The sequence below is a fragment of the Zingiber officinale genome, chromosome 11A (assembly GCF_018446385.1).
Source record: "Zingiber officinale cultivar Zhangliang chromosome 11A, Zo_v1.1, whole genome shotgun sequence".
In the NCBI taxonomy this organism is placed as follows: domain Eukaryota; kingdom Viridiplantae; phylum Streptophyta; class Magnoliopsida; order Zingiberales; family Zingiberaceae; genus Zingiber; species Zingiber officinale.
Window position 1 is genome coordinate 58,508,766 of NC_056006.1, and position 26,944 is coordinate 58,535,709.

Below are 26,944 nucleotides of genomic sequence, written 5' to 3' on the forward strand. Positions count from 1 at the left end.
GAAGTGGTGTGCATGCATGGCATGGAGAACAGGTGAAGAAGAAGATACGTACTTTGATTGTCCTCTTTGAAAAGTTAGTTTATGTTCTGTTGTTGTTGAGGCACCTTCTGCTGTAATTTGTCACTCAGTTAAAGAAGAAAATAAAGGATTTCAAAATAAAGGATTTCACAAAGAGAATCATAAAGGGGAGATTAGCCCTAATTATTCTGTCACTCCACTTTTGTAAGCAAGATGAAGAACTTCTATCGTTATCACTCCACTTGGACCTTCAATTATCTTTGTCAACTGAAAATTGCTAGGATGAAAATTTCAAAAACCCACCTTTTCTATGATTCGTCCTCTTAATTCTCCATCCAAATACCAGGCCCCAAGATTCAAAATCAAACTGACAGGAGAATATGAAGTTGGAGCTTCACTGGATAAACCATTGGGAGAGACACTATATCCCTGTTCTGAGCTTTTGCTTGGTTTCAGGATTCTCTCGCTTCAAATATATACTTCATGGAGACAAAATAAACTTCTTCTTCGTGGACGAGCTGAGAAACTAAGGAGAGGATTCATGTCCAAGTGCGATAAACCTGAAATAACCTTGGAGCAATACCAAAATGACCCACAATAACAGCATTATGATGGCAAAAACTTAAGAGGGATTGAAAGCTTCTATCACAAAAAAGGATTCAGACATGGACATGAAATTGTAATATCATAGACAAACACAAATCTCGCTGCTCCAATCAAAGATATTCATGAGGAGTTTTGATTGCTGAGGTTAAATAGCAATGACTGCATTGGAGAAGACTCTCTATCTTTGGAATATTAACACATACAGAATCAGAAATTAAAAAGTGTTTGATTTCCCTTCAAGTGGTTGATTTGGTGTTGAAAGGAATGAAGATTCTGTGTATGTATGCCCCATAAAAATAAAAGTGCACCTTTCTTCCTTTTATCCTATGTCATACCCCAAGCTAACCGACATCTTCTAGTTGGAAAACCTGAGCCACTACCTACCATCAAGAATCTGGAATTCACCCTATTGCATGTCTCTGCATTGGTTGCATATTGACACTTTAGACCAAGTAAAAGCTACCAACCTTGTTGGATGAAGCTGCATGTATCACAATAGATTAGCTATTCAGGTTCATGTGGTATATCTTGTAAGTTCCTCGCAAAATGATTGTGAGCAGCCAGAAATCGTTGAAAATATTGTAGTAACAACTGCAACAAAATCAATATTATCATTGTTATCATAAGAACTATATGGGATCTGTACCTCATTAGGCACAAGTAACATAATATGCAACACAAAATTGAGACAATGTACCTTCGTATTTGATATTCTGTTTGTGTGGCTCTATTCAAGAAACATTCTTGAATTGAATCTTCCCGTCACTATGTCAAAGTTTAGCCCAATTTTATATTATTTTAAACTCGAAGGAAAAAGGTTATCAAAATGAACTAGGCACATTTAAGGCATCCTTCTGAGAGTTTGGTATGGCTTCCTGCATCAGCTTGTATACATTCTTCGCGATAAGACCTCTCTCAATGGCATGGCTCCATAACAAGTCCAATACAACACTCTCATTTACATATGAAGCACAGAGGCATTTGTAAACCTTAGCTGTTATATTTAACTGCTTCTCAACCATTTCATTAAGTATCTCACAAGCTTTAATCCTCTTTCCTGCACTCAAGTAGCCATATGCAAGAGAAGAATACACAAGACTATCTCCTAATAAACCTTTGCCTAGCATCTTGTTATAAATCTCATGTGCAACATTGACCATGCCTCGCATGCATAGTCTTCTTATGAGAGCTCTGTATAATGACTTATCCACATAAATGCCTCTTTTTCCAATATCATCCGAAATACTCAGTAAAGCTTCGACATTGTTCTGGCTACTATAACCATCTACGAGCCATGAGTAAGTAGCGTAATTTGGGGCAAAACCTGCATGAAATGAACCAGAGTAAAATATCACAACAAACCTCAATAATTTTTCAAGATAAACCTTGAAGACTAGCAGTGTAAAACCTTTGCAAATTCCTGAATGCAAAAACATTCATCCTGTAACATCAAATTTCGGAAGGATATAAACAAATGGAGTGTCACACAAGCAGTGCCAACCACCACATATTCATTTTAAATGAGGTTACCATTCTTTGAAAAATCATGCTCTCAATAATCCAGCTCTCAAAAATCATGCTCTCACTTTAGACATAGTGAATAATTCTCTCTTTGATACTAGAACCTCTCATTTACTCCCTCTCACTCCAAACTGACACATAACACTGATACTAATCACATGGAAAAAAAATTTGAAAATATCATTGGACACATGTTTGGATATGTGCCAAATACACCCGCATTAGACATAGTAAGAAATTCTCTTGTTGATACAAGGACCTCTCATTTATTCCCTCTCACTCCAAACTGTCACCTATCACTGATATTGACTATTGTAAGTACCCCGGATAGATTTTGATATGATCAACCGGATAAGTTAGGTCCTATAGTGTTTTGATTCTTGTGTCTAAGTGTGCAGGAACTTAGGAACATAAAAAGTTGAGTGGAAGACACAGCAGGCGAGAAGGATGATACGGGAATCGAGTCAACGGGCTCGGTACATCTGAGGGACAAAAAATTGCGGAAGAGTACACCAGTGGATCGAGAAGAACGCGCGCGACGCTTTCGAGGGACGAGAAGTCAGATCGGAAGACTGCTCGAGGAGAAGGCCGGAGTTGGGTTTAAGTGAGCTCAACTCTGGAAGGCCGGAGGATCACCCAAGCGACCGAAGAAGAAGCTAGCGACTAGAGAAGGTGTCGGATGGTCAACATATAGCTGAGTGATCTGGGCGCCCGACACTCGAACAAGATGGTCCGGGAGCCCAGACCACTTTGGTACCGAAAGGATGTCTCGTCGCAGTGGATCAACTTGAAGTCCACATCAGCTTCGGTCTGGATACCCGATGATGGTCTCCGCGCCCTGAGATGGATAAATACTTATTCCTTTACCATTGCGAAGCAAATTGAGACGACTAGCTGGGGGTGCTCGGATTGGGTCTGGGCACCCAGATCGTGCATGTCATCAAACGGTCACGTCAACCAGTAAGCCTATAAAAGGAGCCCTGGTTCTCGAGATTTAAAACAACATTTGTATTCGAATCATTTCTTTCTGTTTTCATTGTTCTGAGTTGTAAATCATTGTACGAGACTTCTTCGCCTCTGAGAGTTTGCTCGATGAAGGAGTTCTGCTAGTGCACTTCATTTGTCATGGATTAACAACCTCCCCGGTTGCAAACCAAGTAAATCCGCTAACCTCATTTCATTTTATGCAATTTAGTTTTATTTTTCTAAGAAGTGTTTCTAACTAAAGTCCAAAGTTCCGAGAAGGGTGCATTTGTAATTTCAGACAATTCACTTGAACAAATATTCGAAAATGATTATTAGGCACATGTTTGGATGTGTGTCAAATACTCCAGCATTAGACATAGTGTGTGATTCTCTTTTAGATACTAGGACCTGTCATTTACTCCCTCTCACTCCAAACTGACATCCATGCTGATCACTTGAAAAAAAATTTGAAACAGTCATTGGACTGTTTGGATCTGTGTCAAATACTCATTCTAGAGTCGAAGGAATAAAGCTTGTGCTTGATTCCACGGAAATGGCTACCGACTTCCAATAATAGTCTAATAAACCTGCATATTATTATGCCAAGATTGATCAAGAAGAGACCTTGATAACCATCATTTGGTCATGATATTTTGATTTATATAAGCATACCATTTAATCCTCTCATGTGTTAATTTCATGTTTATATCATATTTCATGAGTTGTATGTGTTTTTGGACTTAATTATGAATTATTTTATATTTGTTGTATTTGATGCTAATATTTGGATATATTATCTATAGGCATCAAGGGATCATGGATCCGAGTTAGATCGGACCAAGTTGGGCTCAAATATGCATTCAGATGAGAAGATCAAGTTTTGGATCAATATGGACCGTCCATCTAAGATATAAGGAAATCCGAGCCATCTACTATGATCTGAACCATCCAAGCTCAAGAACGAGTAGATCATCACCAAAGATCAAGATCTAAAGCTTTTAATCCATATCTGAGAAGATCTGATCGTTGATCAAGATCCAAAGCCATCTCAGCGGTTACTTCAGATCTGAGATCTGATTTAAAAGAGAAGCTACAGTACTTAGCAAGGGGGGATCGCGAATTTGACGAGGAAGTAGAGGGCGCACATCTTCTTCCGCAGCTCTGTCGTCCTCCACCTATCGATCGCCGACGACCATCAACCTAACGAAGCTTCCAGATTCAGAAGTCATCTTCTTACCGCCGGGCCTCACCTCTTCCTCTCCAGATTGGGAGAGGAGAAGCTTAATTTCCTGGATCGCGACACAGAACAACAGAGGGTGGTTGATTGAACATTGTCTTCTCTTCCGCTTGTCGCCGATCTTCCACCAATCGATCTTCTTTGCCAACACCATCTTCATCCGTCACCAACCACTGGACGGGAGAAGGGGATAACCTTATTCGATCGCTAGACACTTCCTCTTCTCTTCTGCTTCGGCCGTGATCTAGTCGACTCCTCTCATCTCACCGGTGATTCCACCACAGATCCTTCTTCCACAGCACATCAAATCCGAGATTTCAACGGCAACAATTCAACCCATCCAGATCTGGATTGGTTTACTTCTATGTTAATTGTTTTCCTTTGATGTGTTGCTTGATTTCAATTGATTGTTGATGAATTGTTCACTTCCACATCAGATTGCATGTGTTAGGGATGATTTCATTCATGTCTACAACTTGTTCATTAGAATGTTTCTTAGACTTTAGTTTGGTAATTCCTTTAGTTGTTTGCATTGCTTTGCTAATGTTGAATCAATTATGTTTGTGCCCTTCCTTTGAATGCAATTAGGATAGATTAGCTTAGATTTCATTACTTACATTGTCTTTCATTGCTTAGTCTTAGAACTTAAAATCCAAACGCCCCCATTTAATGTCAAACTACCAAGCAATAACATTTGAGCCTAGATTTATCATACATTGTCTACACTTCTTGAGAGAGACCAAGTCATCTATGCTCAATTAGCTCAGAGGGGTTTAGGTACTTTATTGTTATACTACGTAATGAACACTGCCTATCAACACCGGTAAAAGGGAATTGTAACTGATTGATAATCTTAGGATTGCTTATTTTTACATAAAATTTAAAAAAATTATTTTAATTGCTTTCATGCATACATCCATGTGTTCGATCTTATATATTCTTGTGTCTTCCGATCTTATTTACCAAGTTTCAAAAGAGAGCAGAAATTTCATCGATCACGGATCATATTAGTATCACTACTGCACTCGATTCTATCAATATTATCAGATTCCACTATGAAGCTAAATCACGTAGCCAATTTCCTACCTATAATTTAACGGGTGGATCATTCATCAGCACGAGGTTAGGTCATAATCAGTTTATTGTCATACGCATATCAAACATACATAATGATTATATAACTACGCAAAGAGGATCTGATTCAACAATTCAAGGAGGAGACATCGTATTTCAGGACTCTCTATCTAGTTATCCTCAACATCTCAAATCAACAGCCTCGATATGGTTATTGGCCGATCGATTGACCGGACGTGGATAACTAGCTGGAGAGGCCTCGATTGACAAGACTTTGATGAAACTATAAAACTTTGGAAAACATGGGTACCACAATTTGAAATGGACAACCGTTACCATAATAATAGCATGAGACCATTCCTACGGATATCGAGTGCTCGAGAAGAGGGATCAGTGTCTTTAACAAACCTGATCTCGCTTCCATTACTCCAGACTCCTCTAGTATTTCTTGTGATGTCAGTTGTAGGATTCACTCTGCGATATCATGCTGTAGATGTCGCGGTATATTGGGGATGCTGGGGATCGTATGACGAGAATGTAATTAGGTAGTATCAGTCTATCGTAAGACATTGCATTATCCAGATATTGATGAAAGTAAGTGTAGGGATCATTGATCGAAGCAATACCCCAAGAATCAACGAGGCCTATTATTCACGATGATAGAGACCACAGTCACCATTCTAGCCTCCACCTATCAACAATCAAGTTATTCCTTTGATTTTTAAAAATTCTCAGAGTAAACCTATGATTAATTTTATCGACGACTTCTCGATACGCTTTCGCAAAATGTTATATTTTTCTGCTCTTCTTATCCCACACGCGTGTGGGAGAGTCATCTTCGACTAGAGGCTATAAGCTCTTGGTGGATCCTTAAACTGCCGTCTCAACCTCCGTATTTTCAAAGAGCAAATGGGAGGAGAGATTTTAACTTCATGAATAATTCCATTTCCTAAGTGGATGATACTTCCTAACCGACTCCAACCATCGAAGGACCATTCCACTACCACGGATGCTGCTTTTTAAACCGGTTTTAACCACCGAGAATAAAGGGAGTTTCCGTTTTTGCTTTTCTTTTCACTTATACTTTCTTTAGTTTACTTCATACTTGCATTTCTTCCATACTTTGACTTTGCTTAGTCCATAACATTATTTCAATAAAATCTCCACGGAATATCGTTCAGTAATACTTTTAAGACGGTAAAAGTTTTTAAGTTTTCAACTTTAGTCATTCGACACGATCAACGCTTTACTTGGTACGCTATGGTTGGCATGGTATAGATATTTTGATTAATCGAGTTTCGATTGAAAACAACCTACGAGAGACCACCAAAAGCCTATACTTTATTCCTGTGAAATGCACTCATGACAATTGAACTCTAGAACTTGCTTTACTTCTTTTCAAAATCACAATAACATATGTATGCATGGAAATGAAGGATATTTTTCATTCTTGTTCACTCATAATTTCTAGTTTCTTTCCCCACAATTTTCTTAAAATATTTTCATCTAGCATTTTAACCTTTGATTATCTTTGCTTGTGATTCTTTCATTGAGAGTTTTGGTTGATGACTTGATGAGTCGGATTGCCAAGATGGACATAGATGTAAGTGTGGGGGAGAAAGGTTATGAATTTTCAGGAAAAATGGAGATTTTGCAATTATTCATGAAGGTTGGTTCATTTTCTTTGATGCACTTTGGATTTGAAGCACTTTTGTGACAAATGGACAGTGGAGAGATCAAAACATTGATATTCTCATTAAAAAAATGCTGGAAAAAATAAAGATATAAAAAAAAGTCAATGGTTGGTTCTCTCTACTTCTAGAAGTGGTTGCTGGAAAATTGAATTGGTCAGAGTCTCTTTGGCCTGAATATATGAAATAAGCATTATGTAACACCCCAAATTTCATGATTTGGAGTTCTAAAAGACCTTATTAAAATCTAAAAGAAAATTTTTTTAGAGATTTTTTAGAATTTATAGAGTAATTTGTATGAGTATCCAAATTTTAGAAGTTAAAAAGAAAAAGAAAAAGAAAAAATATTAGAATGTTTGCCAAAGAACCCTGCTTGTTGTTGTTGTTGACGATATAATTGTAGTTAGGAACATTGAAATAAATCATGTAGTAAGGAATCAAGCCAACCTGGGACCTGAAATAAACTGCCTTCCACGTGATCCAACCTATGTTTTGTTTAAAAGGTAAGAAAATTTATTAACAAGTTAAACAGGTTACGAGGTAGAGGGAACTTAAGGCCTTAATTTTCCGTAACTAAACCTAATTTTTTCCTCCTCCCGATCTGGCTCACAAGGCGCGCCGGGCAAAGGACAAGCAGGAGTTTGGGTCTCCGCACAAGGATCAAAGCCGAGAGTCTACACCATCAGGATCTTCTCGCGAGAGTCAAGCGAACTCAAGAACCGGAACCCTAGAGCCCGAACCCCAGAACAAAAAGGTAAGTCGCCACCCGCAGAGGATAGTTCCGATTATCTCACTTGCGTTCCTTGTTTGCTCGATTTACGCGAAGCTTCGGATTGCACCGTGAACCCTAAAGAAAGAAGAAGGGATGAATGGTTTAGATCTGCGTTTAACAATGAAATAGATAAACACGAAGAGAAGGGTTTCGTCATTACGATCTCTTCCATGCTTCCCACGCTTTGGTTTCTACAGATCTGTTATGCAGAAAATCTGTTTATTCACCTCCTTCGTCTCCCCGCCGATGTCTCGCGGGAAGAGACTAGGTCTGTGTTCACTTAGGACCAAAAGTAGGGGTGAATAGCTCGCTGAACTTGTGCGCTTTGTCCTTCAAAGACGGCGTATGCCGGAATACAAACACACAACGCATAACAATTGGTGGTGCATCCACCTCACAAGAGGTGACTAATCCAAGGATCCACACCAACACACACCCTCCACTAAATAAACCTCCTTTACGGTAACTACCAAGGATGAGAAGCCCTACAAGACCTCAATACAGAGAGGAGATGATACAAGAACGGATACAAGAAATAGTAACAGAAAACCCTAACCCTAGCTTCTCTTCGCTGATCCGCCTCGACTCGAGAGCTTCCAAGATCCTTCATCCGAGAGCAGCTGTGGAGGAGGAGTCAGGAGACAGAGCGAAGCCGTGGCGCTGGCGGAAACGACCATGGTATAAACGACGCGGGTAACGGTCGATCCCGATCGATTCGTTGCTCAATCGACGGAGGCGTCGATCGACGATCGATCCGTAGCCCGGATCGGAATGCCATCGCATCGCCACGATCGATCGCGCTGGCAGCCGGATCCATCGGTCAGATGATCGATCCACGGATCGATCCGTAGGCTCGTCGCGATAGTTCCGATCGATCCACCGATCGATCTGCCCGGATCGATCATCGATCCAAAGACTTGATTTTTGTCCAAAACCAAGTCCCAAACCTCCCAAACCAACATCGTCAACCTCGACCTGCCACGCCCAGCATCTAGTCATCGACCGCCAGACTTTACCATGCAGTTCCCGGCCAATTCACCCTTCACTTCGTTCTTTTCTCTCAAGCATCCGGTCAATCCCTCGACCACTTTCTTTTCACGCCAAGTATCCAAATAATCCTTCGACCTACTTGATTCTCCCTGCCTGACGTCCGATCATCCTCGATCCATCCGGGATTTTCCTCGCCGGCACTCACCAGACTTTCACCCAGCTTCACCTCAGCCATCCGCCACATCTCATCACTAGGATTTCCACCGCCTCACTCTCACCGTGACTTCCATCCGCAGCATCACCACCAGGCTTCATTCACCACCAGCCTCACCACCAGACCTTCCTTCACCCCGGCTCTACACCCGACTTTCATAATCTCTACCTCACTTGGGTCTTCATTTCGCCTAACATCCCAGCTAGACTTTACAACAAGTATCGACCTACCTCTTGCTCTTCTTCTTCAATATCTTATCACAAACATCTAAACCCAAACCAAGACTCGTTACACTGTGTCAACTCTGAGGGATATCGCACCAACAATCTCCTCGATGTTCGACAATACCACAAATCCCATACGAAGTTGTGCTAATCTCCTTCTCTCCACGCCATTAGGTAACGAAAGCACAAATTAAGCTTTCTTCCCCCAAGAGGGCAAACCTCCAGCTGCAACGAAAAGCCTAACTTACTTCACGAGTCCTTTCATTCTCCCCCACGACCTTCCCCAGTAACGTAACGACCGTTTAACCATACATTCTCCCCTATCGCACACATCAACCCATCGCTGACACACATCAACCTACCCATCAAGCACACTTCAACAAATCCATTCACAAGACTCCCAAGAGTTTGCCATGCTCACAACCTCACCTGTCATGATCAACACGATAACGAAGGTCCCATACCCTTCATTTATCCTTAACCCTTTCTCACAACTACCCAACCTCGAGCATTATCTACTACTGAGTGTCCACTGAAATAACGAGGATATCCACTCCCCATTTCAAGTTTAAACGCTCAACCTCGAGTTCAGAATGTTAACCACCTTCCAAGGTTCAAAAATAATTTTCATGTCTTTAAAGAGTCCCTCCCCTAAAGACACGGTGGTAACTTCGTAACAACGACTGAATCCCTAAAACATTGGAAACCCAAATTGAAGTTTCGAGGTTCAAATATTCAAACAACCTCAACCTAAACTTACTTAGTCTTCGTTAACTAATCCATCCCTTTTCAACACGAACCCCTTCAGATGTATACAAATGTATTTAAGGGTCTCGAATGGTTACCTAGACTCAAAGAGGGTCAAAGATGTCAAATCAAGCCTTCCCACCAAAATCAGGAACTCGATCGATCGAGTCGGTTCCAATCGATTGAACCTTTCCTCAATCGATCCATCCGACGATTCAGACTCCCGATCGATCGGTCGATCGATCCAATGACTCGCCGCGAAGGCTGTCAATCGATCCACGGATCGATTCAGAACTCCAATCGATCCATGGATCGATCGAGTTCGATAGTTGCTGAAATTTCATTTTCAACTCTTTAAACCCCTTAAAATTCTAAAATCCAAAAATTACGAAATTTGAGACATTATTTAGAGCATACTTAATCACGGAAAATAGTTTTTTAAAATACATCATATTTTCAAAGATCGACACAAACTCGAAACTTGCAAAAACTTTAGTGTTTTTCTTCAAGTTCGTGTCAACTATTCAACGGTGATTACTATCAAAAGATAGTCTTCACCAAGGTTTTCCAAAACATTTTAAAACATTTAAAACCAATATCCCATCACCTCGGGCTTAATGCACAAGACTCAGACATTAGCTTTCAGGGAAAACACATAACTATGTGTTTTCACGAACCTAAAACTCAAAAAGAGCACCAAATCAACATCTTGAGTTTTGCTCATCATCCTAACATCTCACTTGTATATAATACGCACTAAAACACATACAAGTCACCTTAGAGTCTTAGACGAGATTTTTTCGCTCTAATCTGTGGATCATGACTATTTATCTAGCATTTTAGAAACGCTAGACATCCACCCCACGCCACCACTTGTGTTAAACGTCTATTCGTCCTTAATTACAAGGAATTAAACTTAACGATGATTACGCATATACATAAATCAAAAGAAAATAATTTTCAAAAGAAAATATCCTATTACTACACGACGTAAGTGTTGGATTTTTTGTATTGTAATAACGTAAGACTGTATATATGTCGCCATGGCATACACGGGCAAACAATCACGGCAAGATTTAGCATAAATAAAATATACCTAGATTAACTATCTAAGTATCCTTAAAGTCTTATAAACTTACAACTTAAACCTAGATCGCTAAAGTGTTCAAGAGAACGCCAAAGCCCAAATCGCATTTCTAATTTCCTCGATGACAATCGAAATAAACACGTCCTCAAATGTCGCATATTCCATTTTTCCACAAGAGTAGACTTTTAAATTAAGGCTTATGCCTTTAATTTCCCAAGAACATACCAAAATCCCAACTCGTAGTTCTTTTGTTTTCTCAAAATTCAGGCACTTAAAATAAAATCAATACCTTCCACATTTTACCTCTTTCAAGGAGTAACACATTCCATTTCATTTTCAAAGGTTAACAAAAACCCGAATGCCTCTCGAGTGTCAATTTCAAAGTCATTAACCCTTCTAATCTGAGTCGACACCTCTAACCCATCTACGGGTAGAAGACGCCTAGAACCCAACATCGTGCCCCTCGCTTCGACGGTCACTACTGAGATACTCTCAGATACCCACTTGGACCTCTGGGCTTCTGTAAGCCTCGTCACATTTTCTAGGTCAACCTAGGGATAACCTCCTCAGCACTGTTGACTTCTGCACTTCAAGTCTTAGTCACATTTATCAAAAAATACCTTGTGACGACACTAGTATTCTCGCTCGACCACACCACCTAGACCTGTTTCGCTCCATAACTATACGGAATTCTGTAAGAGGCACATCCTTCAAATCTGCCTCTGATCCCAAACCCCCCATCGACACGGCTTGCACTTCTAAACCCAGTTATGCTATGCTCTAATAGGATATTTTCCATCCTTTTTTAGGTTTTTTCCATTTTATCAAGTCTCGACCTCAAGACTGATTTTCTCTCAAGTCCCCAGATTGATTCACCACATTTTTGTTTTCGCTTAGTCTATTCTAAAACCTGTTTTTTCGCCTTAGGTTTACCCACATTCAGCCTTAGTGATAGTTTCATGCAGGGCCACACGCCTTTAAAGCCCTCACGCTCCCTATTCCGGTAAATCCGATTAAATGATAAAAATGCAGCACGCCACTTACCATTTCAGGGAACAGCTCAACCAGTTACCTTCCCCTTTTACCGAGGCCCCTCCTGGCGCCTTCCCGAGTCTCGACCATCTTCTTCCCTCACTACGCCTCAACGACACAAGAAGCCACAATGCCCTCCCCTTCCTCGTCCCCGGTTTGCTCTCCTTCGCTTCTCGCCACTCGGCCCTTCTCTCGCCAAGTCAGACACTCTCTTATAATATGCTCCCCTACACTCAAAACATATTATATGATTTTATTATTAATCAAATATTTATACCTTCTCAGATAGGGTGGCACTCCCTCCATTCGACATTTCGAATCGGAGGTGGCACCATCTCTTCTTCTTCACTCAACCCGACGCAGGCTTCCTCCTTCTTTCCTCGATCCTGTCATCAAGGATCGCCCTCAATCCTGTGAGGTGGAGGCTCATCATCTCGATACGAAACAGGAGTACGCCCTCCTCCTCCCTTCTCGATTCCCTCGAGGACGAAGCATCTCGATTTCTTCTGAGGTCGAGCATTTATCAACCCCTAATCCTTCTGTCTCGCTCCAAAGAGTCACCCTCGATTCTTCATCTTCTGTGGAGGGATCCTCTTCAAGTTTCCCACCTGCCCAAAGCCCTCGCATCTTCGAATTCTCCAACTCGAAGACGCGCTAGCAATGTCAATAAGTCTGCTCTTGGGTCACTTGCGCCCTCCGCCTTCGAATTCCTCCAGCCCATCCGCTTTGTCACTGGAGTCATGGCTGGCCTTCCATTAGAGCAAACCATCGCTCTATCTCCATCATAAGAAAGTTTTCGATTCTCGATCTCCAAGAATCAAACACGCAGACGCGCGGAGCCACCTCATGTCAAATCCAAGTCCATCTGAATCAGATCTCAAGTCGAGCCTGATAGAACTCAAGAATTTGTGCCTCCAACTTCACCCTCTAGCTTTCTCGACATAGTCATCCTTCCCGCGACGATTGCCAAGAGCGGTCTCGCCTCGATACCACCTGTAGACCAAAAGTAGCGAGGGGGTGAATAGCTCGTCGCTGCTCGTGTCGGTGCTTGTTTCTTCAAAGACAGCTGAAAATACGTAAACAAACACACAACGCTAACACGGGTGGTTCTTTGCATCCACCTCACAAGAGGTGACTAATCCAAGGATCCACACCAACACACACACCTCCACTAAATAAAACTCTCCTTTACGGTAACTACCAAAGGAGAAGCCCTACAAGACTCAATACAAGAAGAGAGGGAACGGATACAAGAAATACAAGCTTACAAGCTTACAACGAGTACAAAACCCTAACCCTAGCTTCTTCCTCTTGATCCGCCTCGACTGAGAGCTTCCAAGATCCTTCAAGAACCGCGATCCGAGCCTTAGCCAACGGAGGAGTGCAGAGCTCCGAGTGAATCAAAGGGACGCCAAGGAAATGAACGGCGCTATAAACGACGCCAACGGCTCGGATCCCATCGATTCGAACGTTCCCAATCGATCGGAGGCTTCGATCGATCCACGATCGATCCAGCGCCCTCGGCTCGAACGCGATCGATCGATCCATGGACGATCTGGTCGCTGAGCAACGGCCCCAATCGATCCATCGACGATCGATTAGACCTCCGATCAATCCACGGATCGATCCGTAGGCTCTCTATTCACGAGATAGGTCTCCGGATCGATCCATCGACGATCCAAAGACTTGATTTTGTCCAAAACCAAGTCCCAACCTCCCAACCAACATCCGTCAACCTCGACTGTCAGGCGCCACGCCAGCATCTAGTCACCCTCGACCTGCCAGACTCTCTCAAGTGTCCAACCTTCGACCCACTGACTTTTCTCTCAGCCAAGCATCCCACAATCCCCTCGACCTACTGACTTTTCTTTACGCCAAGTATCCACCAATCCTTCGACCTACTGACTCCCAAGAGTCACGTCCGATCATCCTCGATCCATCTCGATTTTCCTCCCCGCTTCACTCACCTGACTTCACCTACCACTGTGGTTTTCCATCCGCCTAGCTTCACACCTCATCTCCTCACTTTCCGAGCTTCACTCACTGTGACCATCCACCCTCACTCACCGTGACTTTCCACCCAGCTTCACTCACCCTTCTCCACTTCCACCACCTCACTCGCTTCACCTTCTTCATACCTTCCAGCATTACTAGTGTTTTCATTTCGCTTTAACATCCCGCCAGACTTCCCAAATAAGTATCCAACAACCTCACTCTTCTTCAATCAATATCTTATCACAAACATCTAAACCTAAACCAAGACTCACTTGGTTACCCGACGTTGGATATCGCAACAAGTTAGCTTCCGATAGCAAGCAAGTTGATTTTCTTAGTTGCAATTAAGCAAGCTTGATTCCTTTGTTTCAATTCTGCAAGTTTTATTCCTTTTGTTACACATGCAGCAGTTAGTTAATTTAGTTTTCCTTCAACAAGTTAGCTAAGTTTCACCATAGTTTTTGGTGCTAGTTAGGCTATACATATATATATATATATTTAGCATCCGCTTAGACCCTTTTCATACTTAACGTACCTAACAACCCATTAATCCTATAACCGAGCTCGTTTTTCAGATTTTGATTTATTCTAAATGTTGTTAACCTTCCTCATTGTTGCTAGCAGTGGTAGTTCTTTACTACTAGATATACTGAGCAGCTTTAGTTTTTTATTGTTATTAATTATAGCATGAAGCGATTGATTTAATTCCTAGTTTTGCTGTTACATGGTCGAGCATGACCGCCTTCCCTTCACAGATACGTAATGAGTATACTTCTAGTTTCTCCGTATTAGATCAACCCCGAGCGCTATATATACGTTGTTTATTTCAGGATTTTAATTGTTTTTTTCAGATTAAACCCCGCAGAGCATGTTCAAGAAGTTAGATATTCTTTCACATAAGACGCTTATAGGTTTCGATTTTCTTCCTTCGATTTAATTTCGCCATATAGATACCATGCTCTTTTAAGAGTTTAAGAAAAGTATAAGAAAGATTAAGAAAGAAAGAAAAGGCCGAGGCCTTAAGAGATCCCAAAGTCAAGACTTTAGGATTTTCGCACACAAGGTGTCTATTAAAATGTCAAGGCATTTAAAGAAGAAGTGATTAAGATTATAAGTATTTTACTTTAAGAAGAGGCTACAACCACTTCCGAGGTGTCAGTTAAACAAATCCAGTGTCCAATTCGAGGTCTCACCCTGCATCCAGGTCTTATCCGCCTTTAGATCGGTGGCCTCGCCACCCCAACCTATTAGGAACGCGATAAGACGGCATACTACCGGCCCAAGAAGAAGTGATTATTATTTCATATTATAAGTATAAGCTGAACTAATAAAACAAGTTTACAAAAGTTTACAAGTATTAAAGAATAAGTTTAAATAAGTGAAATAAAAGAATAAGTTTTAAGTAAGTTTAATAAGAATCGAAAGTGTTTAGAATTGTAGTTAAATTTTACGCTAGTACGACAAGATAGACTGTCTACATGCTTAGCCTTCAAGATGCTTTTACTATTTGCGAATATTAGTTACTGTTAATTTATTAGCACGAATAGCATTTTAGCTACATCGAGTAAATTTAGCATTTTATTTATATACACGTAGCTTCAGTTAGATAATTGGCAAATTTCGATTGCTTATAGACTACACCTCTCCATGACGACAGAAAGGAAAAGATATGAAGGCGATAGAGGTGTTCGAGGACGCGATGCCAGACTATGGAAGCCTCTGGGACTTAGTTTAAGAATTTATTAAGAATACGATTATTAGTCTTCTCACGTTAGTTAACCCAGATGTTTTTATTTGCTTCCGCCATTTATTACTCAGACGCTTGATTTCATTAAACCAAGCAGGATGTTATTCCTTTGTCAGAAAATATATGTCCAAATCACAATCGAGTATAGTTTTCAGATTGTTGATTCGTCACCCAAGGTGGAGACTCACACAAATTTTCTAGGTTTCCATGTGATTTTTAATCATACCGGTTAAGTAGAGTTAGTAGTTAAGTAACGGTCATCCTTAGAGAGTAGTAGTAGTAAGAAGGGTGGTCGTTACACATTACACCAAGTTGCATAAGTTGATGATGAAGAGCAGTGGCACTAAAAGTGTGTAACAACAAGGAACTGTTTTGAACCAAATCTTCTTTACAGAACTCTAGTCAATTATGAGTCCAAGAGGAGTTTTTGATCCCTAAGGGGTTATTTGGTGTTTGCTTCTCCCAGAGTCCCTTGTGATTAAAACCTGAAAATTTTTCCAGAGGCTGATTTCTGAGTTGATGCAATTCAGAATTGGAGAAGCTTATTTCCAGAATGATTGCTATTGATGTTACACCAAACTTGTTGGTTCTCTACCTATACTGTATGAACATATTCCTCAAGCTATCTGATATTAACTTCTAGATACCGCATCAACAACAACAACAACAACAAGCAATACTGTATTTTCCTTGCCATTACTGCAAACCATCGAGCTATCTCCTATTATATCATCATCTATATTTAAATAAATTTTATCTTGTTTTAAAGGTCGCTAACCAAGTCTTTTTCGTCTCTTCCTGCTGAGCATACGCATTAATAGTTTCACATCGCCTAACCGAGCATTTATCGTCGCCTAAGTCGTCCGCACCATCTCAAACGTGTCTCCTGAGTTCCTCTTCACAATAGACGACTCTTTCTCTAACGCCTCATTCCTTATTTTCGGATCGCATCGACGTCCACACATCCACCTTAACATCCCTCATCTCTCAACTCTCATCTTACGCCATGAGTTGTATACCAACATTCAACTCCATATAACATAAGGTATTCAAATAATGTTTTATAGAATCTTACCTTTAAGTTTAAGAGGTTTACTACTTCCATAAAAACACCCGACGCCCTCCATTTCACCCATCCCGCTTCTATAAGACGCCTCTCTCAATTCCTCCATCATTTTAAACGATCCAAATATTTAAATCTCTTGCTCCGCAACTCGTCCCTTCCTATCTTAACAATCGTTTCATTACTTCTAATATCATAAATTTAAATTCCATATATTCTGTTTTAATCTACTGCTTAAAATCTTTCCTCTTAGTTTCCTCCAAGATTCTAGCTAGATTTACTCCTTCACGGTCTCATCTACTAAAATATTATCCAGCAAACAACATACATCACTGTTTTGCCGCAGTAGTCGTCACATTGTAAAAAGATAGACTTAGCGATCCTCGACGTAACTTATCTTTATCGGAATCGCTCCACCTCTCAAGTCTTTACTGTCATATATCCTACATATCCTTAATTAATATATTACGCGCTAACACCTCTTCAAAATTTCTAAACATATTCATATACTCTCTTGACTTTATCATGTTTCTTAAGTCTGCCAGTAGATTGCTCGTTCCCGATATTTCTTTCAATTCGCTTGAGATGATACTTCTCGTTTCGACCTTCCGAACCCAAATCGATTCTCTCACACGGTCTCCTTAATCTTTTCTATTACTTATTCCCAAAGTTTCATAAGATTTAATTAGTTTAATTAATTCCTATAATTCCGCACAACAGACAACGCTCCTGTTTTATATAAGGGAACCTGTAGTTCTATCTCCATCGATCGTGCATTTTTTTTTTCATCACGTTAAATAATTTCATTCATCCCCTGGCTCCCCAAGACTCCATACCCCCTCATCGAATATCATCCGTCCAACTGCTTTTCCATCAAGATCTCATTTAAAGTTTGCTTACTCAAGTTCAATTCTACGATAAAAATAAAAATTTCTACTTCATTCGACCTAATTAAATTACCTAAGATCACCTAAACCTTCATTAAAAGTCGAGAAAATACCTCTTCCACCGCTTTTATTTCTCCATCATTTACTAATACCCTATTACATTCATCTTTAATACATTTTATTCACAAGATCTCTTGTTTTCCTTTCTCTCACTTTAGTTATATAAATATCTTTCCCCTTCTTTTGTATCCAATTTTTGATATAACCGTTCAAAAGTTTCATTTTTTGCTTCACTTACTACTTCCTTAGCTTCTTTCTTGGCTATTGTATATTTTTTTAAGTTTTCCTCGTTCTTACAAATATATAATTCCTTATAAGTTGTTCGTTTTTCCTTCACTTTCTCTTGTACTTTCTCATTCCACCACCAAGATTCTTTACTTAACGGTGCACGTCCCTTCGACTCACCAAGTACACTCTTACTACTATTTTCAACTTCGATACCATCTTATCCCACGTCAGACAGAGTCATCGATATTTCACCTAATGCCTGTATCTCACCTTCTCCTTAAATATATTTTGCTTCTCATCCTTTAACTTCCACCACTTAATTCTAGGATCGTATATATTTTTTCTATCGATACTACGCTTGAGGCGTGATATCCAACACTACTACGGTGAGTAGTTATGCTTTCTCCGGACGACTTTGTAATCTTTACAAATCTTTCTATCCTTCTTCCCAACCACAAGAAAGTCAATTCGATTTATTATTCCACTTTCGAACGCTGACTCAAGTGTTCTTCTCTTTTCTTAAAAAACGTATTAGCTAATATAAGGTCATTTGCTATCGCAAAATCTAATATAGTTTTCCCTTCCTTATTCCTCGTTCCAAACCCATAACTTCCATGTACTCTCTCATATTCCTCATTTTTCACTCCAACATGCCCATTTAGATCACCTCCTATTAAAATCATTTCATTTGATGGAATATTTTGTAATATTTCATCTAAGTCCTCCCAAAACCTTGATTTGGTAGCTTCATCTAATCCCACTTGTGGTGCATATACGCTAATTATGTTCATAGTTTCTTTCGCCACTATTATCTTAAGGGCTATAATTCTATCCCCTTTTCTAACTACTCCTACAACTTCATCCTTTAACAAATTATCTACAATGATACCCACTCCATTTCTTGCTTTACTCTTTCCAGTGTACCATAACTTAAAACCCGAGTTCTCTATTATCTTTGCCTTCTCGCCTATCCATTTTGTCTCTTGTACACACAAAATACTAATTTTGCTCCTAATCATCATATCTACTACCTCCATTGATTTACCTGTGAGAGTTCCTATATTCCATGTTCCAAATCTTAGATTATTAGTTTTCCTATCATATTTGTTCTTATCTAACCTATGGTGTGAGAACTTTTGCCTATTTAACACTACACCCAAGTTCTCATGGAGATGTAGCGGTCCTTGCTGAGACGTTCAGTCGGACCCTGTAACGCGAACTCTTGCATATTTATCACTACACCCGAGTTCTGGAGATGTAGCGGTCCTTGCCGAGACGTTACAGTCGGACCCTGCAACGAGTTCCTTCTGGGGAACAACCTAGCATTAACACAATAGTTTAATGGATTCTTGATACCAGACTAAGAACAGGAAAAATGAGATGCTAATCAGTAATCTGTGAGCTTATTCTTTATCAGAAATTATGTAGCAATCTGGATATGTTGTGTGCCATATCTTCTATGCAGTTTACTGATTACTGATTAGTAAAGATTCCTAGTGAAGCTTTTGCTCTCTTCTTGTCTTCCTTACCAAATTCTTTTATGGTTCAAAATCTATAAATCCAGGAAGCTGTCATCTGAAATTGTTGAGTTGTGAATTTGATCCCAAATTTTTAATGCAAGCTTCTGGACAGTGAATGACCAAGAAGTGCACTTGACCTTCCATTGCCATTTTTCTCTTTTTAGTGCTGATTTCAGAGAATGCAATGGATTGAAAAATATAGAGAAGGAAATAGATGAAAAAAAAAGAAGAGTGATGAGGAGGGTAGAGAAGCTGAAGCTGAATTTACTGATTCTTAGGAGTTGCTGAACAGCTGAACCAATTTTATTGAATCTCCATTCTTATTGGGAGAGAAAATTTGAACTGCTGGAAGAAAAGAGTAGATTTGTTGTTGCGTTGCTGCAATTGTGTGGATTCTATAGAGAATAACCTGAATATGATTTTGAGCATGTTCAATTACTGAATCTGATTCAGTTCAATTGAAGTAAGACTACAGGTTAAGAAGGTTGCTGCTGATTCTGTTATCTGTCTGGATAGCTGATGTTGCTCATGAACTGCTGCAATATCGATTTAAGTCATCTTTGAAGGGCTGTGACCAAAAGCTGCAGAATTTGAAGGGAGCAATATCATGGGAAGGACACAACAGAAGCTATAGCAGAATTCATAATTTAGCCATCTTATGCTATTAAGTTTTTGAACCTTCGTTGAACTTGAGTCCTGAATGGCACGATTGAATCTAAATTCAGAAAAACAAGTTCAGAATTGTACAAGTTTTGCTGACGGCATTGATTCCAGGAATTTCTGAAATTGTGAAGTATCAGAATTCTATGATACATCTTTGAATTGGATTGCTTTGCCAAATTGCTGTTGCTTTGAACCCTGAGGATTCTGTTGAAGCTTAAGATCTAAAACTGAATTCTGAATCTGAATTTGGAAGGTTTGTTGTCTTGTGTCAGATTTCTGGAATTTCTGTAATGCAGGAATCTGTCTTTAATTATTTGTTTCAGCTAGGTAATTTCAGAGATCAAAACCAAATTGTTGTACCCCATTAGTATGCAAGAGGAAAATTAGAAAAGCTGAGCTTCTGTGTTGCAATATCATTTGCTATTCCATCCTTCCAATGAGCACTCTCTATTGCCTTAACAACATTCAGATTCAATTAAAGTATTCTGCTGAGTTCTGTCTCTTTCAATAATGGCATTTCATAAATGGGAAGATAGGAAGTGGAAGTTTGTTCAAAGGGGCTGCTGTTAGTGTCTATAAACCTTGTTTCAGTCCCTTACCTTGTGAAGCTTAATTCTTGATGAGATATGGTGAGATGACCTTAGACTCTAAGTTCTGAAACCAAACTCTTACAGAAACTGAAATTTCAGGAAGGAGCTGATTCTTGAAACTAAGTGGTGGATATGGAGAGTTAGTTGTGAGATGAATTTTGAATTTGTGTTGGGGAATTCTGTGATGAATTATGCCAAAGAACTTTGGAGTAGGTCCTGAATTCACAGATTGGAGAGGAAACAGTACACAAAGATAGTGTATCAAGTGAAGCTTAAGCATGCCAAGTTTTTGGGTTAGCTATCTGATCAGAGAAAAGCTTAGCAAGATTTCTTGTCAAAGAATCTATCATGGTAGATCATAAGTACTTGGACAGCAAAGATCACCATTTATAAATGATTAGACAAGCATGTTTATAAGTATCAGCTGCTGCAGATTTCTGAAACTAGTATCAATTCTAGAAGTTTTTGATTGTTCTGTTGAGTCTGATTTCTGAATCTAACCAGCTAAACTTCAGTGCAAGAATTCAGTAGGTTGGCATGAGTTGGAAACATGTTACATGGATCATATTCCAAGGAAGAAACAAGTGATGTTAAAAAATTTGAAATTGGGTGGCTGCTACACATGCCTATTTTGGTGAAGTTAACGTGGTGAATTGTAATGGGCCATGCTAAATGTCATTCCTTCATTTACTCCATCAACATAAGATATTATTTTCTGCACATCAATTGGTTAACTCATTAGGTTACTCATCCAAGACTCTCTCAGTTACTCTTTGAATTCTTTCTTTCAATCATTTTAATTGTTTCACTTAGTTCTTTTTGATTCTATTCCTTCTCTTAATAAATCCTTTTGATTCATGTATGACATGTTTTATAGTGGTGGAGAAGTAGAAAATAAGAAGCATATGGTAATGAAGTGTTGTGAGTGACATTGAGTGAGCTCCGCTTATACATGTTTGAGTGTAAGAGTTAGAATAGGTGAATACCTTGTGAGATTGCAACTTGCCTAGTTATTTCAAATGGATTGAAGCCATTATGCTTATTGATTAGCGTAGGGATTGCATTCATGATTGTTTTGGTCTTTAGATGATTTTAGTTAAATTCTTTTATCATCTTCTAGGTATTGCTAAGGAATTATTATGGAGATGAATTTTAATTGTTTCTTTCTTTTGTTTGCTTACCTGGGACGTGCAAGAATAAGTGTGGCGGAATTTGATAACAATCATTTGGTCATGATATTTTGATTCATATAAACATACCATTTAATCCTCTCATGTGTTAATTTCATGTTTATATCATATTTCATGAGTTGTATGTGTTTTTGGACTTAATTGTGAATTATCTTATATTTGTTGTATTTGATACTAATATTTGGATATATTCTCTGTAGGCATCAAGGGATCATGGATCCGAGTTAGATCAGACTAAGTTGGGCTCAAATCTGCATTCAAATGAGAAGATCAAGCTTTGGAACAATATGGACCGCCCATCTAAGATCTAAGGAAATCCGGGCCATCTACTATGATCTGAACCATCCAAGCTCAAGAACGAGTAGATCATCACCAGAGATCAAGATCCAAAGCCATCTTGGCGGTTACTTCAGATCTGAGATCTGATTTAAAAGAGAAGCTACAGTACTTGGCAATGGGGGATCGCGAATTTGACGAGGAAGCAGAGGGCGCACATCTTCTTCCGTAGCTCTGTCGTCCTCCACCTATCAATCGCCGACGACCATCAACCTAACGAAGCTTCCAGATTCAGAAGCCATCTTCTTACCATTGGGCCTCATCTCTTCCTCTCCAGATTGGGAGAGGAGAACCTTAATTTCCTAGATCGCGACACAGAAGAACAGAGGGTGGTTGATTGGACATCGTCTTCTCTTCTGCTCGTCGCAGATCTTCCACCAATCGATCTTCTTTGTCAACACCATCTTCATCCATCACCAACCACTGGACGGGAGAAGGGGATTACCTTATTCGATCGCCAAACACTTCCTCTTCTCCTCTGCTTCGGCCGTGATATAGTCGACTCCTCTCATCTCACTGGTGATTCCACCACAGATCCTTTTTCCATAGCACATCAGATCCAAGGTTTCAACAGCAGCAATTCAACCCTTCCAAATCCGGATTGGTTTACTTCTATGTTGATTGTTCTCCTTTGATGTGTTACTTGATTTCAATTGATTGTTGATGAATTGTTCACTTCCACATCAGATTGCATGTGTTAGGGATGATTTCATTCACGCCTACAACTTGTTCGATGGAATGTTTCTTAGACTTTAGTTCGGTAATTCCTTTAGTTGTTTCCATTGCTTTGCTAATGTTGAATCAATTATGTTTGTGCCCTTCCTTTGAATGTAATTAGGGCAAATTAGCTTAGATTTCATTACTTACATTGTCTTTCATTGCTTAGTCTTAGAACTTAAAATCCAAACCCCGCCCCAATTTGATGTCAAACTACCAAGCAATAACATTTAGGCCTAGATTTATCATACATTGTCTACATTCCTCGTGAGAGATGACCCGAGTCATCTCTATGCTACATTAGCGTAGAGGGGTTTCGGTACTTTATTGTTTGTAACTGTGTCATGACAATACGGTCTATCAGACCTCTAACCATGGTTTAAAATTTCGACCCGTGCCGAGATTTCGGTCTCAGGCCGGAACGATACGGTTTCGGTATCGTATCGTGCCGTGCCGATATAGTTTCGATATTTTTTATTTATCTATAATAATGATAAGATAAATATGTTTATTGTGTATGTAAAAATAAGTTATATATTGATTTATAATAAGTTCTCAATTATTGAATAATTTAATATTGTTAGAAAAAATAATTAAAAATAATTTTATTTAAATAGAATTGATATATCAATAATTCAAATTAAAATGGAAGTATCTATAATAATAATAATAATAATAATAATAATAATAATAATAATAATAATAATAATAATAATTAATACAAGATATTATTTTATATTAATAATAATTATATAAATTAACTATTTATTCATTTAATTAATTATTAATTAAATAATATATATTTTTAATAGTAAAAAATATCAAGAAAAAAAAATTGAAAATTTTTTTTAAAAAATCAGAATATAAATATAATTTATTAGAATTTTTTTAGAATTTTTTTACATTTTTTAAAAAATTTAAATGAAATTTAAAATAATAAAAATATATTAGAATATAAATAAGAATTATTATATATTTTTAAAAAATTTTGAAATTTAAAATATTATTTTTTCAGTATATTAATTAATAAAATTTATTTAATTTATTTTAATTTTAAATATATTTTTTATATATTTTATTAGGATAATTTAACTAGGTTTATAAAAGCCTCTTCCAAATATCACACATGCTCTACCCATCCTACTTAGGAATTGTTTAAATTAATAAAATAAAATAAATAATTATTAAAAACAGAAAAAAAAATAACGCAGTAGCGTACACGAGATTGCGCCCGCGCGCGATCGATCTCGCGGGGGCGTCCGGCGAAGCTGGAAGCGTCGCCGGACGCTTTCGGCGCCGCAGCAGAAGGCGTCGCGCGGCGCCTTCTGCACGCCGAAGGCGTCGCGTGCAGAAGGCGTCGCGCGCGACGCTTTCGGTGCCGAAGGTGCCGCGGGACGCCACCGGAGGCGTCCCGCGTCTCCTCCAGCTCCGAAGGAGGCGTCCCTCGTCTCCTCCGGCGCCGCCGGGACGGGGACGCCTCCCGTGCCGGTTTCGGCCGCCCGGCGGAACGGTAAAAACCGTCCGTGCCGGGCGGCACTTCAAACATTGCCTCTAACACTAGATATGCACCATCTCTTCAGCATACTAAGACCTCTAACACTAGACATGCACCATCCCTTCATGATACTAAGACCTCTAGCAGTAGAATGCACCATCTCTTCAACGTACTAGGTGTAGCTGGACACATGCATGCAAAGTATAAATGTAGGAAATTGATACTCCTGGTTGATTTATTTCCACATAACATTGTTGAAACTCACCGGAATTCATATAACCATCAAATATAATACACAAACTGTAACAACCAGATCTAACAAGGCAGAGAGTGATTGGTGGTGCACAGAGCTCAAACAAGGTGTAGCTCCTGGCAGACTTCTAAAACAATGTCAGCAGGAACATATACTGAACAAAGAAATTATGGTTGGGATATGCAACTCACCTTAAATAGATTGAGTATGTACTCTCAACAAAGAGGCACCTTTTCATTAAATTGATTGAGTCTCAACAACAATTCATAGTTAAGTGTGTGTGTGAATCGACTCTGAGATGGATGATCTCCCATGAAGGTCCTCACCTTGAGTCATATTCCACCATGGGAAAAAACTGTGAGGCCGACGCTATAATATCTCAGTCAAATAGACAATACGTTGATGTTACTGAGCAAATGGTGCATTACACAAAGTACTATATACAGTGTGTTAATAATATCTCGATTTTGCAAACAACTTAAGTTTTTCTATCTTCAGCCACACATACAAACAAAAAACCAGGCAAACATATGCTAGAGTCCTATCATTCGTAATCAGCATATCAGATAATGGAAAATAAACATTAATGTTCGCTAGAAATCAATAATACCTGCTTCGAGCATGTCAAGGACAACTTCCTTAGCCTCATCTAGTTGTTGGACCTTGCAGAAGCCATGTATCAAGGCCTTGTAAGTAAATTGGTCTAGGGCTAGTCCAGACTCCAGCATCTTGTTCCTTAACTTCCATGCAAAATCCATGTTTCCTCTCTTGCAGTATGCATTAATCAACGTGTTGCACGTGACATTATCGGGTTGCACCTTTCTATCATCCATCTCATTCAACAGATCATTAACAGCCTTCAATTTACCTTCTGTGCAAAGCTTTCGTATGATTGCATTGTACGTAGCCACCCCAGGATTCATACCTTTTGCTTCCATCTCTTCACGCAATCTAAGTGCTTCATTGAGGTCATTCATTCTGCAATAGCCATCTATGAGCGTAGTATAAGTAACTTGGTTCGGAATGGCATGCTTGATCTCCTTAAAAAGCTTTGATGCCTCCCTCATTCTACCTTCTTTACAAAAACCATGGATAAGAGAATTATAAGTCACAATATCTGGATGGATTCCTTTCTTCTCCATTCTATCCTGAATAGCCAAAGCCTCATAGTGCATTGCCTTCTTGCAATACAGCGAGATCAACGTGTTATAGGTGAACAAATCAGGAGGTACAGCCTTCCTCTCCATCTCCAGCAACAACTTATCGGCCTTCTCATTATCCCCCGATTTGTAACATACATGGATCATGACATTGAAAATGTAGAGATTGGGAACAACTCTTAAGCTGCGAAGAGCTTCATAGACGTTCCAAGCTGTGGCCGTTAGTCTTGCTTTAGCTAGTGCGCTTAATAGAGCGCTGCAAGCATGAGGATCAGGTTTTAGTCTTCTCTTCTTCATTTCATCAAACAGCTGGAGTGCGTCCTGGATCTTGTTCGAGCGAGCGTGGATGAAAACGAGCCAACTTACGATTTGCGAATCGGAGTCCTTGTCGTCGTCATCATCGTGAGTGCTGAGAAAGGATCCCAGCACTGACGGCGAAGAGACGAGCTGCTTGAAGGCGAACTTCTCGAGCAAATCGCGGGCTTCTTGGAATCGCCGGGCGTTGGTGAGGATGCGGACCATGGCGAAGTTGGCGGATAACGAGTGGCGGTAGTGGGGGAGAGAGAGAGCGGCCCAGTTGAAGAAACGCCACGAGAGAGCGGAATCGAGGGAGAGGTGGAGCAGGATTCGGTGGACGGTGGAGGAGGAGGAGGAGGAGGAGAGGCGCGTGGTGATGTGGGGACTCGACAGAGTGCGCCAGCTTCCCTTTGAGGCAATTGCGCAAACACCTTGAATGAAGAGTGCCTCGTTCCTTGCCTTCGCGCGGCTTGCCATCTCCAAAGTTACAATTCCACTGACGCAGAAGATCGTGTGAGGCGCCGCTTCATCTTGGACAGATTGTTTGCAATATAATATATATTT

The 26,944-nt window shown here is 39.7% G+C and overlaps 1 protein-coding gene across 4 annotated transcripts; it reads right to left on the reverse strand.

Annotated features, from left to right (window-relative positions):
* Window positions 1-56: 56 nt before the first annotated feature.
* LOC122031981 (pentatricopeptide repeat-containing protein At5g38730-like) lies at window positions 57-26,944 on the reverse strand. Of its 4 annotated transcripts, none has more exons than XM_042591220.1 (5): window positions 25,534-26,944; window positions 1,322-1,948; window positions 1,092-1,215; window positions 322-578; window positions 57-110 (listed from the first exon to the last, which is right to left on the reverse strand). In XM_042591220.1, the coding sequence occupies exons 1-2, from the start codon at window positions 26,855-26,857 to the stop codon at window positions 1,446-1,448; spliced, it is 1,827 nt and encodes a 608-aa protein (XP_042447154.1). In that variant the 5' UTR covers window positions 26,858-26,944; the 3' UTR covers window positions 57-110; window positions 322-578; window positions 1,092-1,215; window positions 1,322-1,445. The 4 variants fall into 4 exon arrangements, with proteins under 4 accessions (XP_042447154.1, XP_042447153.1, XP_042447152.1 ...); XM_042591219.1 differs by having other exon boundaries at window positions 322-588; window positions 25,534-26,939; XM_042591218.1 differs by having other exon boundaries at window positions 57-107; window positions 322-1,215; window positions 25,534-26,939.

What these genes read in the sequence shown, in the direction of transcription:
- LOC122031981 (XM_042591220.1), bottom strand. Translation starts at nt 26,857, where the DNA reads ATGGCAAGCCGCGCGAAGGCAAGGAACGAGGCACTCTTCATTCAAGGT. An exon ending in CCTTGACATGCTCGAAGCAG is followed by an intron (nt 1,949 to 25,533) that starts GTATTATTGATT and finishes CATTTCATGCAG; the next exon opens with GTTTTGCCCCAAATTACGCT.